The following is a 13,124-nucleotide window of genomic DNA, read 5'->3' as shown; positions in this document are numbered from 1 at the left end:
AGCGGGGGCGGAGCCTGCCGCCGCCCTGGCGCTGCTGGGCGAGCGCGTGCTCAACGCGTCGGCCGAGGCGCAGCGCGCCGCCGCCCGCTTCCACGAGCTGGACGTCAAGTTCCGCGAGCTGGCGCAGCTGGTCAGCCAGCAGAGTGGCCTCATCGCCCGCCTCGAGCGCCTGTGCCCGGGGGGCGTGGGCGGGCAGCAGCAGGTAATCCCGGAGTCACTTCCGGCCTGCACTGTCTGTCACGGGTCTGCCTGCAACCCTGCCACTCTTACCCACAGTTCCAAAATCCGAAACACCCTGCAAACAAATGCTTTTACCTTCGTTTAGGTCCATGTGATCAGCAGGTATTTAGTTTCTTAATAAGACCCCTACATGAAATATTTACAGGATCAAGCAAATCCTTATGTGGATAAAGACCCCAAACCGTGTTGAGCGGTTGGTGATGTGAAGTATATACATAGTTTGAGCTGCAGGACACGTCTGTCCTTGGGTTTTGGAGAAGAGATCATTGCTCTGTGACAGCCCCTACCTTAACAGATTTCGTTAAGATAATGTTGGATGTCTGCTTACTATCTCTAGAGGGAATCACGGTACAGGTCTGTTTTTAACTTGAGTACAGGTTCTGGATTTAAGCCCAGCTTGACTCTTGGGGTCTCCAGGGGTTAGAGTTGGAGAAGGTACCCTGCTTTATGTGGGTACTGGGAGAGCTCTGAGATAGCAGTGCATCTAAGGATTACACCACCAGAGCTCCACAGTACTGGGAGAGATTTAGCCGGTACCCCCAGCCCTGGCCAGGGGTTAGTGCCAGCACATCCCAAAAGTATTCGGTCCCCCCAGGTCCTGCCGCCACCTCTAGTGCCTGTGGTTCCGGTCAGCCTAGTGGGAGGCACCGAAGGCAGCAGGAGGGTAGGCTCTGCTCCAGAGCCCCAGAAAGACCAGACTTCAAGACAGCAGGGGCCTTTGGCCTCACCCATGCCCGCAAGGCACCTTGCAGCCTCAACCAAGCCAACAGGTAAGAGGGACAGGGCTGTTGGGGACGTGGAAAACACCTAGGGGATTTCTTAGCTGCATGAGCAGAGAGGGACATATAGGGATCAGGATGTCAAAGGTAGATTCCTCTCCTGACAAGGGGAATGGAGAAAATGAGACTTCTAGTCTCAGAACAAAACAGAGAAGTGTAGGTCTTACTGTGATAAAAAGAACGGCATTCTTACTATGATAATGTAAAGGATAAGAAAGAATTCTTATTTTAATGGAGGGACAAGGGATTTATGAGTTGCGCTGCCAACCCAAAGGTATGTGGTTTGAATCCACCAGGTGCTCCACAGGAGAAAGATAGGCATTTTTCTCCTATGTGATTTACTGCCTCAGAAAACCCAGCTGAGTTGGTTCTGATGTGAAGGTATACAACTTTGGTGAGAGGAGCCCTGGTGGTGGCACAGTGGCTTAAGTGTTTTGCTGCTCCCTGAAAGGTTGGCGGTTCAGACCCATCGGCCTCTCCACAGGAGACAGATAAGGCAACCTGCTTCCTTAGAGTTGTATCTCAGAAATCAGGGAGCCAAGGCTTAGTGCCAACACATCCCAAATGTTCTTGGTCACCCCAAGTCCAACCGCCACCTCTACTGCCTGTGGTTCCAGTCAGCCTGGTCGGTGGCACCAATGACCGCAGAAGCCCATTTCTATTCTGTCCTGTAGTAAGAATCAGTAGGACAATGGAACTGTGGCAAATTTGGGCATGTTGAGATGGATTTGTTCAGGATTTCTGTTCTGGTGAGAGAACGACAGAACTAAGGTTTAAGAACCTCCAGACTTCACTTTTTGCTCTGGTGAGAGGAACTTGGAGTCTTATTTAAGTGAGAAAAATGGTATGTAGGCTCTTATTCTGATGAGGGAATGACAGAGAGGACTGCTATTCTGGTGAGGGGATCAGGGAGAATAAAGATTCTTTTAAGAATGTATTCTCTTACAAGGGATGGGTTGGCTTTGGCTGTGTCTTCTCATATCCCTGTGCCTGCAGGCCCCTGGCGGGACTGTGCAGAGGCCCACCGAGCAGGTTACGTGCAGAATGGAGTGTACGAGTTGCGGCTGGGCCGGCATGTGGTGTCCACGTGGTGTGAGCAAGAGCTGGAGGGTGGAGGCTGGACTGTGATCCAGCGGCGGCAAGATGGGTCTGTCAACTTCTTCACCACCTGGCAGAACTACAAGGTGGGTGGGGAGGAAGGGTGGTGCTGGGGAAGGGAGGGGGCTGCTCCTGACCTCCTCCTCCTCCCTTTCCTGCTTTGCCAGGCAGGCTTTGGGCGGCCTGATGGAGAATACTGGCTTGGCCTGGAGCCTGTGCACCAACTGACCAGCCGCCGGGACCATGAGCTGTTGGTGCTCCTGGAGGACTGGGGGGGCCGTGGGGCAAGGGCACACTACGATGGCTTCTCCTTGGAGCCCGAGAGCGATCATTACCGCCTGCGGCTGGGCCAGTACCACGGTGATGCTGGCGACTCACTCTCCTGGCACAACGATAAGCCCTTCAGCACTGTGGACAGAGATCGAGACTCCTATTCTGGTAAGTAGTGCTCTTTTGTGGTGGTGACTGGGGCAGGGAGGCGGGATTTAGATTCTGGGGAGGGAATAGGAGGGGTGGGGTAAGACTCCTTTGTGGTGAGGACCTACTAAGGGTGAGCAAGCCTCTATATTCTGGCAAGAGAATAGGACTTTTATTCTGGTAAGGAGATAGGGAGCCCAGATTCCTTTTCCAACATGGCAGGACTTCTATTTTGGTAAAGGGCAGGGAGTGAGAGGTAGCTCTTTTTCTAGAAAAGAAGTAGAGAAAGATTTCTCCTCCCCACCCCCTAAAATGGGAAGTAGAGCTCTTAGCTCATGGAAAAGTTGTGAATGTCGACACTGATTATTTGTTGCTTAAGAGAACATAAGTAAAGCTGAAGAAGAAAGGTGGGAGTGGGGGTGGGGAGGCTGTTAGGGCTCTTATTTTGATGAGGAGATCAGAGTAATGAGGGTGAGGGGATGCTGGCAGAAGCCTTGCACTGAGCGAGCTGTTAGAAGAGGCTTTTATTCTGGTGAATGGACACGGACTCTCTTTGCCCCTCAGGTAACTGTGCCCTGTACCACCGGGGAGGCTGGTGGTACCACGCCTGTGCCCACTCCAACCTCAATGGTGTGTGGCATCGCGGCGGCCACTACCGCAGCCGCTACCAGGACGGTGTCTACTGGGCTGAATTTCGTGGTGGGGCGTACTCCCTGAAGAAGGCTGCCATGCTGATCCGGCCCCTGAGCCTGTGACCCCGTCCGTCTGTCTGTCCCTCACAGCGTTTGTCACAGGAGCCCAAGAGGCCCTGACCCTCCCAAAGGGATGTGCTCCCTAGAGCCCTGCAAATGGGACACCCCCCCCAGCTTCCCTCTGCCAGCCCCTCAGACCCAGACATCTCCCCAAGGGCACTCCTATTTCGATTTGAGCTCATATTTTATAATACAAAGTATCCACAGACTGTGTAGTGTCTAGTTTGCACCTGCACCTGGCAGGGGTCATGCCCCGTGCCCACCCTCTTCATCGTCTTCCTCCTCCTCCAGGTCCTCAAGGATGAGGTTGTCCAGGTCTTCCAGGAGGCCCCCCTGGCTCAGGCAGGTGGCCACGGTGGAGCCACTGCTGATGTGGAGGTTGCTGGGGTGGAGGACTTTGGGCAGGTGGTTCTGCCGGCGGCTCTTGGGGTGCGCACAGGACGTCCCAGGCACGTGGGGCTCTGCGGAGGGAGAGGTGCTGGGGTGGTGGGGCTTGACGGGGTCTGAGACCACACAGGGTGCTGGGGTCGGGGGAAGGCAGAGGACTGGGATACAGGACAGGAGTTGCTGACATGCAGAAGCAGAGTCTGGGGGCTGACAGCACAGGAGACCAGGGGGACAAGGACACGATGGGGTCCCCTGTGCCCACAGAAGACAAAATAAACAGAAGCCGCTGAGAACACAGAGACCACAGGGAGGTGGGCCACTGGAGGGAGGCCACAGAGCCACGTGAGCCAGACCAGGAGAAAGCGTGGGAGGGGCTGACTCCATGGCTACCGGAGGGACATGGGGACCTGGAGACGCGTGTGTAGGAGGGGGCTGACGCTGCAGGAGGTGTGTGCAAGGAGCTGGCAGTTCTTAAGGCCACAGAGGTGGATGTCCCCAGAGCCACGAGTTGGGGGCGGCGGTGGGGGGCCAGGGCCTCACCTCGCCGGTTGTAGCAGTCGGCCGCCGAGCAGGAGTGGGTGTGGGTGCTGCGGCGCTGTGTGTCCAAGTCCCAGCGTGGGGGCAGGATCCGTGTCGGGTACACGGGGAAGCCGCACCCGTAGCAGGGGGACGGGGACCCCATCTGTGCCCAGCCCCTGGGGGGCGGGCAGGGCTGTGAGGGCCCAGGGCCAGGCTCCCCGATGGGACTGCCGAGGGTGAAGCTGGGCCGGGGTGGGACCAGGGGAGGGCAAGGTGGGGTGGGCTGGGGACGGGGCTGAGGGTGGGCTGGGGGTCAGCGCCCTCACCGGAAGTTGTGCCGACACTTCGGGCAGTGGAACTCAGCCAGGCCCCACATCTTGTCGGCTGGCACTGGCTCATAGCGCTTCCGGCATTTCCGGCATCGGGATACCTGGGGTGGGGGCACAGGAGGGGGGCAGGCTCCCCGTCAGAGGTGGCATGAGCACGGGGGCCGAGATGTGATATGTTAGCTGACCCTGGGCATCTTGGCTTCCCACTGCACCATTACCATTAGTGACTCCCTACCAGTAGTGCAGGGGGAAATATTTATATCACAGGAACTGGTAAATGCGCGCCCCCCCTCCCTGGAGCTGGCTGGCTGTTCAGGATGAGGGAGCCAGAGGTCACACGAGGGGTGGTGGTCTTGGGGACAGGCTTGATTTCTGTGGGAGCTGACACTTGAAGGGCAGAAGTCCTGCTCTGGTCAGGACCTGTGCGGTGAGTGGTACCGTACTCTTTCTGGGGAGGGCCTGCTGATGATTTAGCTGTAATCTGTGCTGCCAAACCAAAGGCACATGGTTCAAATCCACCAGCTTGCTCTGCAGGAAAAAGATGGGCAGTCTCCTCTCCTGTGAGTTATTGCCCCTGAAAATTCACTTAGGGGTTAGTTATGAGTTGGTTCCTACTTGATGGTACATAATAAGAACATAACTCCCCTGGGGGGGCCAGGGTCCTGCCTCCCTCTCTGAACCTCAACTCTTGAGGGGGGGGTGTCAGGAGTCAAGCTCTTGGAGGTTGATGTCTGTAGGTCATAGGTTCACCGGTGAGGGTTGGGGTCAGGAGCTGGACTGTCACCTCCTTCCGCTGAGGCACACAGCGCCACCAGACATGGTCGCAGGAGGGGCAGGCAAACTGGCGGTCCACGGCAGGGATCAGGTCCTCCTGGGCACGCTGGAACATGCGCAGGTTGGCTTCTGTTAGTGGCAGGAGGGAGGTCGCCACCGCCTGCAGGATGGGGTACATGGGGACAAGAAGGGGTCACTTCTCTCCCAACATAAGCACCTGACCCCTCCCCAATGGTGTGCCCTTAGAGATGTCCCATTCCCTATGTATGCCCCGCCCCCCCTTCCTCCCTTCTCATTTGCTGGTCTCCCGTTAGAGGCTCACCTGGATGTCCTGGTCCTGCTTCATGTCCTCTGGGGGGTCCTGGATGAAGACACCAGGGGGAGAAAGTGGAGCTGGGCCTCAGGCCTCATATGTTGGTGAGGGGGCTTCTTTTCTGGAGTCCCTGGGCCCCATGAGTTCTTATATGCCATTGAGTTGACTGTGACTCAGAGTGACCCTACGGATACTGGCTTTGACTCCTGTCCTATCCTGAGCCAACCTCACAGTCTCTTGACCCCACTGCCAGTCACTGTGTCCATCCTTCTCATCCAGGGTCTTCCTCTCCTCTGCAGACTTTCCACCCTTCTGAGCACGATGTCCTTCTCCAAGGACTGGGTCCCTCCTGGCAACACGCCCAAAGTATGTGAGGCGGAGCTTCCAAATCCTTGCCTCCAAGGAGTGACCTGATTTCAATGCTGAATAGCCCACGGACCTTCTCTGTATCTTAGAGAAGGTGCAGCCAGAGTGCTCATTGGAGGCAGAGATGATGGAGCTTCGTCTCACATACTTTGGGCGTGTTGCTAGGAGACGTTATGCCTTGGAGAGGGACATCATGCTTGGAAAGGTGGAGGGTCAGCAAAGGAGAGGAAGACCTTAAGCCGGGTGGGTTGACGAAGTGACTACAGCAGTGGGCTTGAGTGTATCAGACGATGAGGATGGCACGGGATAGGACAGGATTCAGAATGGTTGTTCATAAGGTCACTATGAGTTGTACTTGACTCTGTGGGACCTAGCAGCAGCCAAGTCATGATGAGTGAATGCAGTGGCCCCCACCTATGGAGTGCCCCGAGAAGTGTGTCCACCTGTCAGCCCCATTGCTGAGACAGGGAAATTAAGGCTGAGAGCCAGGAGGGGCCTTGCTGGAGTGCACCCCATGTAAAGTGGACTCTGTGTGCGTGTGGAGGACCAGCCTGGACCTGTGTCCCCTCCCTGCTAGTAGAGAAGGACGAGCCTCCAACAAAAACACACTTGTTGGCATGGTGGTTCATCTGCCTCTTTATGGGTCATGGTGTTTTAGGACAATGCATGGGTTCTGGATTCAGACAGTAACAGGTTCAAATCCTGGGCCATCATGAGGGTCACCTCAGAGCCCAGGCACTGGCTCCAGGGGGCCAGTGTTCACATCTCAGTTGCTGTCTCTGGTACTCTAGAAAGTGACTTCATCACTCTGCACCTCAGTGTTCTCATCTGTAAAATGGGGAGGACGTTAAGGAGGCACTTTCCTGTGGGCTTGCTGTGACTTGAAATCGGTCAACACTTGCAGACAGGGAAGTGCTCTTGTTACCCCCCTTGGCTATTGTTCTTATCACTCATCAGCAACGCTTGGCTGGGCCTTTCAGCAGGAAAACCCCACTGCGTCCAGGATGCCAAAGTCACATTTCTAAGAGGGAAAGCAGATGGGGTACACCTTTGCCTCCAAGTTTTTCATTCATTCACTGAACACAGGGGCTCCCTGCTTCGTCCCTGCCCCCCAAATCTGCTCATCCTAGCCTTTGCTCAGGCCATTCACTTCCTTTACAACTAGACATCTCCTCCTCCAGGAAGCCCTCCCTGACCTTCAGGGCTCATCTTCCTCATGGATATCCTAGCTCTTGGCCCTGCCCAGTTTTGTGTCTCCATCTCCGATTTAATACAACCAACATGTATTGAGCACTTCCTGTTTACCAGCTCCCGAACTGGGCCTACAATGGAGAAGTGATGCATGGTGATAACCCAGAGGGTGGGCCAGCAGGCCTTGTCCTTCCGTCTCCAGACGTGGCTCACTGAGCTGCTGGGCTATCCCCTCTCCTCTCCCTCCCGCATCGAGGAAGGAAGGGGGCTGGTTACCTGGGTTGGCAGACCATTACTCAGCTCCTGGCCGTCTTTCTGCTTTACCTCTGGAGGGGAGAGGGTGAGTAAGTGAGGGTCCTGAACCCAGCAGAGCGCGTGGCCGAGGCTGGGACGCAGACGAGGTGATCTGAGAGCCTGCCTATTCCCAACCTTGGCGCTTCCACGAGCAGCCCCTCAGCCCAGGGCTCCCGCGAGCTCACCGTACACGATGGAGCGCCCCACTCCAGTGTGGTCGCTGCCAAACTTCCTCATCAGAGCCCCAGCCTTGCGGGAGGACACCTTCCCATGAAACTTCTCCCGGAGGCGCCGGACGCTCTTCTCCAGCTTGGATGGGGACAGAGGGGGCTCCGATGGGGGCCGGGGATGGGGGGGACGCGGGCGCCCCTCCCCCACCCCAGGCCTGGCTCACCTAGCCTGAACTTTACCCTCAGATTTGGTCTCCGCCCACCCATCCTTCTAAGGCATTTCCTGGAAAAATCCAAAGTCCCCATGGGGCCTTAGGGGATGGAGCGGGGACCGACTAGGGCAAACGTCCCAGGCTAGGGAGAGGCTGGCCAGGTAACCTCTGGCCTCTGACCTCTGACCCACAGTCCTCTCTTTTTCCTTGGGGAGGCCGCATTACGCTCTGGGGAATGTAGAGGATCACTTTCCGAGAGGGGCGCGCGCCAGCCAGTGAGGAGGTCAGGGCTAAGGATGAGGGGTCCCTGGGAGATGCGACGCCCCTCTGCGTCCCCGGCCCCTTCCCGGCGTCTCTCACGGGGTACCCCTGGCGCAGCTGTCGCCATCTCTTACCTCCACACCTTCCTGAGACATGGTGGCAGCGGCGCAGCTCTCCGCGAGGGTCTCCACGGGGCACCGGCAGCCCCCTACCTGGGCGCGCCCGACGGTCCGGCAGCCACGCAGGGCAGGGGGCGGCGCCTCGGCCCGGCCCGCCCTTCCTTTCTGGCCCCCTCTTTCGCTTTCGTTTCGGGGGGGCGGGGCGCCCAGGCTCCGCCTAGGCTCAGCCCCCGCTGCTGCGCCCCCAAGCCGGGCGGGCGCCCCGGGTCCGCGCCCTGCGGCGGAGCGCGCAGACCTCGGGGAGGGGAGGCGGCGCGGCCTCTGCAGTCGGTCACATGTCCCCACGCTGCGCGGGGTCCGCGTCTTCACGTCCCTCGTGGGGGCGGGGCCGCCTCGCAAGGCCGCAGCGAGCCCCGCGCCTCCCAGGCTCGCCCGCCACCCTGGCTCATCACGGCCTCCTGCCCGAAGTGTCCCTGAGCAGGGACCCGCGCCCTTGCCCGATGCTGGGTCGCTGGCCCTCCCCCTTGGCTGTGTCCTCTCCCTGGGCCTCAGTCTCCAGCTCTGTAGAATGGGGCTGTAGGAAGTGGCTCCATCTGACAGCGGAGCGCTGCGGAGCGGCTGGCTGGTGGAAGGTGCGCAAGCAGTCATTGAGTTACTGTGTGCCAGGTCCGAGGGGCCGGTTGGGCTAGGGAGGGGAGCTGGTCGAAAATACAGACCCCTGGTCCCAGGCGGCCCTTAGGAATGGGATTTTCTAGGGCCTCCCGGGAATATGAATTGTTAACCAAAAGGTTGAAACAATTCGAACTTAGCACTGGGGACTGGCAGCCCTTAAAAAGGCTTCACACCAAGTATCTGAAGTGTTAAGTCCTAACGCGAGGTGAAAAGTAGAAAACGCGCGCCTGAAGAAATGGGGATTCTGGGACTTTGCTCAGCTCCTCAGCTTTGGCACCATCGGCATTTGGGGCTGGCACAACCCTGCTTGCTGAAACCGAGGAGGACCTGAAGCGCTTGCTGCAGAGGGTCAAGGACTGCAGCCTCCAGTATGGACTGAGGCTCAGTATCAAGAAGACAAAGATTCTCACCACTGGACCAATTGGCAGCATCAGGATGGATGGTGAAGAGATTGAGATTGTTCACAGCTTTAGTTTGCTTGGCTTCACAGTCAACACACTCTTGGCACCAACAGCCAGGAAATTAAAAGATGTATTGCGATGGGGAAGTCTGCTGTTAGGAACCTCTCCAGAGTACTGAAGAGCAATGGTGTCACTATGGAGACTAAGGTGCACCTGATACAATCACTTGCTATGCGTCAGGGAGCTGGACAATGACTAGGGAGGATAGAAGGAAAATTAATGCCTTTGAGCTGTGGTGCTGGAGAAAAGTATACCATGGACCCCTAAGAAAATGAACAGGTTCATCCTGGAGAGGGTTAAACTAGGCAGTTCCTTGGAGACAAGGATTCTGAAGCTGCGTCTGACATACTTTGGACATGTTGCAAGGAGGGACCAGTCCTTGGAGAAGGACGTCATGCTTGGGAGGGTGGAGTGACAGCATAGGAGAGGAAGACCCTCTGTGAGGTGGATTGATTCAGTGACTGGGGTAACTGGGGTAGATGTGTTGGAGACAGCTATATTGGTACAGGATAGAGCAGGGTTTAGGGCAGTTGTACATAGGGTCGCTATGAGTTGCAAGCGACTCATCGGCACATAATCACAACTGGGGCCGGCGACTTCCTTGTGGTGGAAGGCTGCTGGGTGATTTGTAGCTATGGAGCAACATCCCTAGCTTCTTCCCACTTGACGCCAGTAGCAACCTTCCTGAGTTGTGACAACCAAAAATGCCTCCACATGTTGCCAAATCTCTCTTAGGCTGCAAAATCACATTAGGGTGAACAGCTTCAAAAAGGTTTTTTCCAGCCCTGCATTCCTGTCAGTGTGTGTCTGATGTCCCTTGGGTGATGCAGATGGTGCTGGTCTTCTCTATCTTAAATGTTGGGAGTCTGAATTTACCTAGAAGCACTGCGGAAAAAAGGACTGTCAATCTGCTTCTAGGGACAACTACAGCCAAGAAAATGCCTTGGACTAGTTCCGTTTTGTAACGCTTTGGGTCGCCATCGATTGGAATCAATCTGCTCAGCAGCATGAAAATATTTTGCTTTAATCTGCCTCCCTATGTGGATTCTCTGGTGGCTTAATGTATAAGACTGACCCAAAGGTCAGCAGTTTGAATCCACCAGCTGCCCTGAGGAAGAAAGATGAGGGGTTTTCTATAAACATCTTTCAGCCTGGGAAACTTCATGGCAGGTTGCTGTGAAACATAATCAATTCCAAGGCTATGGTGTTTTGGTGCCCCCCCTTGTATATAAATACTTATAAAATCAATTACATGCAAACATGACAGTATTACTATATTCTGCATATTAGGCAATAATGGAAATAACACACATATTTGGCAGCACCATCATAGATGGAGAAGAGATTGAGGTTGTTAACAAGTTCAGCTTGCTTGGCTCCAAAATCAACACTCTTGGCATCAACAGTGAAGAAATAAAAAGATGAATCGCTCTAGAGAAGGCTGCTGTCAGGGACTTTTCAAAAGTGAAGAGCAATGTTGTCAATCTGGAGACCTAGGTACATCTGATTCAGGCATTCAGTCTTTGCAATTACTTGCTATGCATCAGAGAGCTGGACACTGACTAAGAGTGATGGAACAAAAAGTGATACCTTTGAGTTGTCCTGGAGAAGAGTATTGAACATACCATGGACCGCCAAGGGAACAAACAGGTTTGTCCTGGAGATGGTGAAACCAGGCTGCTGCTCCTTGGAGGCAAGGATTTTGAAGCTCCATCTCACATACGTTGGGCACGTGACCAGGAAGGACTGGTCCCTGGAGAAGGACATTATGCTTGGAAGGGTGCAGGAGAGGAAGACCTCAGAAGAGATGGATTGACTCAGTAACTGGGGTAATGGGGATAAGTGTGTTGGAGACAGTGAGACTGGCTCAGGATAGAGCAGAGTGCAGAACTATTATACATAGGGTTGCTATGAGTCACAGGCGACGTGATGGCACATAACAACGACAACAACAAATTTCAGAGACTGGTTTTTGGAGTGTGTGCACCCCATTCAGGAGATTACTTTGTAGCTGCAAGGGGTTTATGGTTCAGAGAAACTAAAAAAAAAATCTCTTAGCTGTTGAGTTGGAACTGACTCATAGCTGACTCTTCAGTAGGTTTTTAGAGGCTAAAAATGGCACAAAAGGAGATTATTCCTCTTTCTCCTGCAGAGCAGCTGGGGGATTCAAACTGCTTCCCTTTGGTATAACAAGTTATCTCTACTCATGAGGCCACTAGAGCTCCCATAGGATGAGAGAAGACCACAGGAAAGGACATTTGAGGGAGAATTGACTTTGTCAATCCAGAACTCAAAAGTTAGAGATAAAGTGCAACAAGGAATGAATGGAAATTCAAAATCTCTGTAAATGTTCATTAAATTAATGAAGCAAAATAAAAAAAAGTTAGAGATAACCTACGGATAGAGTGTGTTGTTTATAAAATCTGTTAAAAGCTTACTATCCAGGCTATATAAAGAACCTCTACAACTTAACAGCAAAAAGATAAACAGCCCAATTTAAAAAAAAAAACAGGCAAAGGAATTGAATAGGCATTTCACCAAAGAGAAAATAAAAATGACCAACAAAAAAGAAAAAGATACTTGAAGAAAAATGTGAAGGAGGGATGCAAGGGAGCTAAGTGGCTATCCAGGGCAAGATAGCTCCAGGCAAAAGAACAGCAGGTACAAAGGTCCTGGGGTGAGAGCAGAGAAATATTGTTGCCAGTTGTAACAATAGTTGATTTCTGCATATCAAATCACCCCAAGATTTGGTGTTTAAAACAGATGATGGTGAGCTCATGTCATTTTTAGGGTCCACAGTGCGGGAGTAGCTTGAGTGGGCTCTTCTGTCTCAGGGTCTCTCGTTAGATTGCAGCCCGGATGGTGGTCAAGGCTGCAGTCCGCTGAAGATTTGACTGGAGGTTTGGGCTTGAAGGATTTGCTTCCAAGGCGGGTTTGCTCACATGGCTGGCAGGTGAGTGTGGGCTGTTGGTGGGAGGTCTCAGTTCCATCTGAGAGCAAGTGTCGAAGAGAGGGAAAGCCAAGTGGATGTTTTTTATGACCTGGTCTTGAAAGTGATACAGCATTGTCCTGCTATGTTCTGTACCTTCAAAGCATCACTAGGAGCGAACATTCAAGGAGAGGAGAGTAAACACCCCAGGCTCTCTCTCATCCTGCCCTTCCATGTGCTGCTAGAGTATTTTATTGATTGAGCCCAGCTGGAAACCGGAGGACAAGAGAGCGCCCATTGGAACAGTCACCTTCTCAGGGCACAGGGCAAAGAGGTGACCTCCTCGCCTGTCTGATTCTCAACAAGTCCTCTCTTGCTTACGCCAGACAGGAATCTCTCCAGATTCCAGGGTCTCCAGGAGCAGGGATTATGATTTTCCTGAGAGGCGAGTAGGGACAAGAAGAAGAAAGTGAGAGTTGATCTGGAAGAAAAAACCGTAAGCTAGAAGAATATCAACAACAGTAAGTCAACAACAACAACAACAACAAAACACCACACGGGGGCGCTGCCTACCCACCCATAGTTAGGTGATCATTGCGGTGTGGGCAGATGCTGGGACTTTATACAGGTAGAACTGCTGCATTTTGTCTTTTGATTTCATAAGAAGGTGTGGAAAAGGAGGATATGGAAGTGCTGAGACCAGGAATAAGAAATACAGCCTGCAACACTTAAGTATTGTTGAGTCAGAGCTCGAATTTATTACATCCAAGCATCAGGTGGTTTTTTCCGAGGCAGGAATGGTGTTGAGTACATCCACGAACAAGGCATCATTTCTGCCTCT

The 13,124-nt window shown here is 53.9% G+C and overlaps 2 protein-coding genes across 2 annotated transcripts in view; both read right to left on the bottom strand.

The window, feature by feature from the left end:
* PPAN (peter pan homolog (Drosophila)) overlaps positions 1-331 on the bottom strand; it is a 14,825-nt gene extending 14,494 nt beyond the window's left edge. The window contains exon 1 of the mRNA XM_006898834.1: positions 257-331. Within this exon, the coding sequence (XP_006898896.1) occupies positions 257-331 (75 nt within the window). The remainder of the gene's footprint in view (positions 1-256) is intronic.
* A 3,026-nt stretch (positions 332-3,357) lies between these two features.
* On the bottom strand, positions 3,358-8,544 carry LOC102852458 (chromosome unknown open reading frame, human C19orf66). Its single transcript, XM_006898761.1, has 8 exons — positions 8,237-8,544; positions 7,645-7,768; positions 7,442-7,491; positions 5,618-5,656; positions 5,306-5,455; positions 4,519-4,622; positions 4,214-4,368; positions 3,358-3,747 (listed from the first exon to the last, which is right to left on the bottom strand). The coding sequence occupies exons 1-8, from the start codon at positions 8,255-8,257 to the stop codon at positions 3,533-3,535; spliced, it is 858 nt and encodes a 285-aa protein (XP_006898823.1). The 5' UTR covers positions 8,258-8,544; the 3' UTR covers positions 3,358-3,532.
* Between the last annotated feature and the right edge of the window lie 4,580 nt (positions 8,545-13,124).

The sequence above is a fragment of the Elephantulus edwardii genome, unplaced genomic scaffold (assembly GCF_000299155.1).
Source record: "Elephantulus edwardii isolate Elephantulus edwardi_28Jun2011 unplaced genomic scaffold, EleEdw1.0 scaffold00237, whole genome shotgun sequence".
Classification (NCBI taxonomy): Eukaryota; Metazoa; Chordata; class Mammalia; order Macroscelidea; family Macroscelididae; genus Elephantulus; species Elephantulus edwardii.
The sequence above is the reverse complement of the archived record's forward strand: the minus strand, read 5'-3'. Positions and strand labels throughout refer to the sequence as shown.

Coding starts and splice junctions, on each gene's coding strand:
- LOC102852458 (XM_006898761.1), bottom strand. CDS start 8,257: ATGTCTCAGGAAGGTGTGGAG. Junction 7,769..8,236: donor TGTCTCAGGAAGGTGTGGAG/GTAAGAGATGGC, acceptor TCCCCATCCAAG/CTGGAGAAGAGCGTCCGGCG. Junction 4,369..4,518: donor AAGTGTCGGCACAACTTCCG/GTGAGGGCGCTG, acceptor CCCGCCCCCCAG/GGGCTGGGCACAGATGGGGT.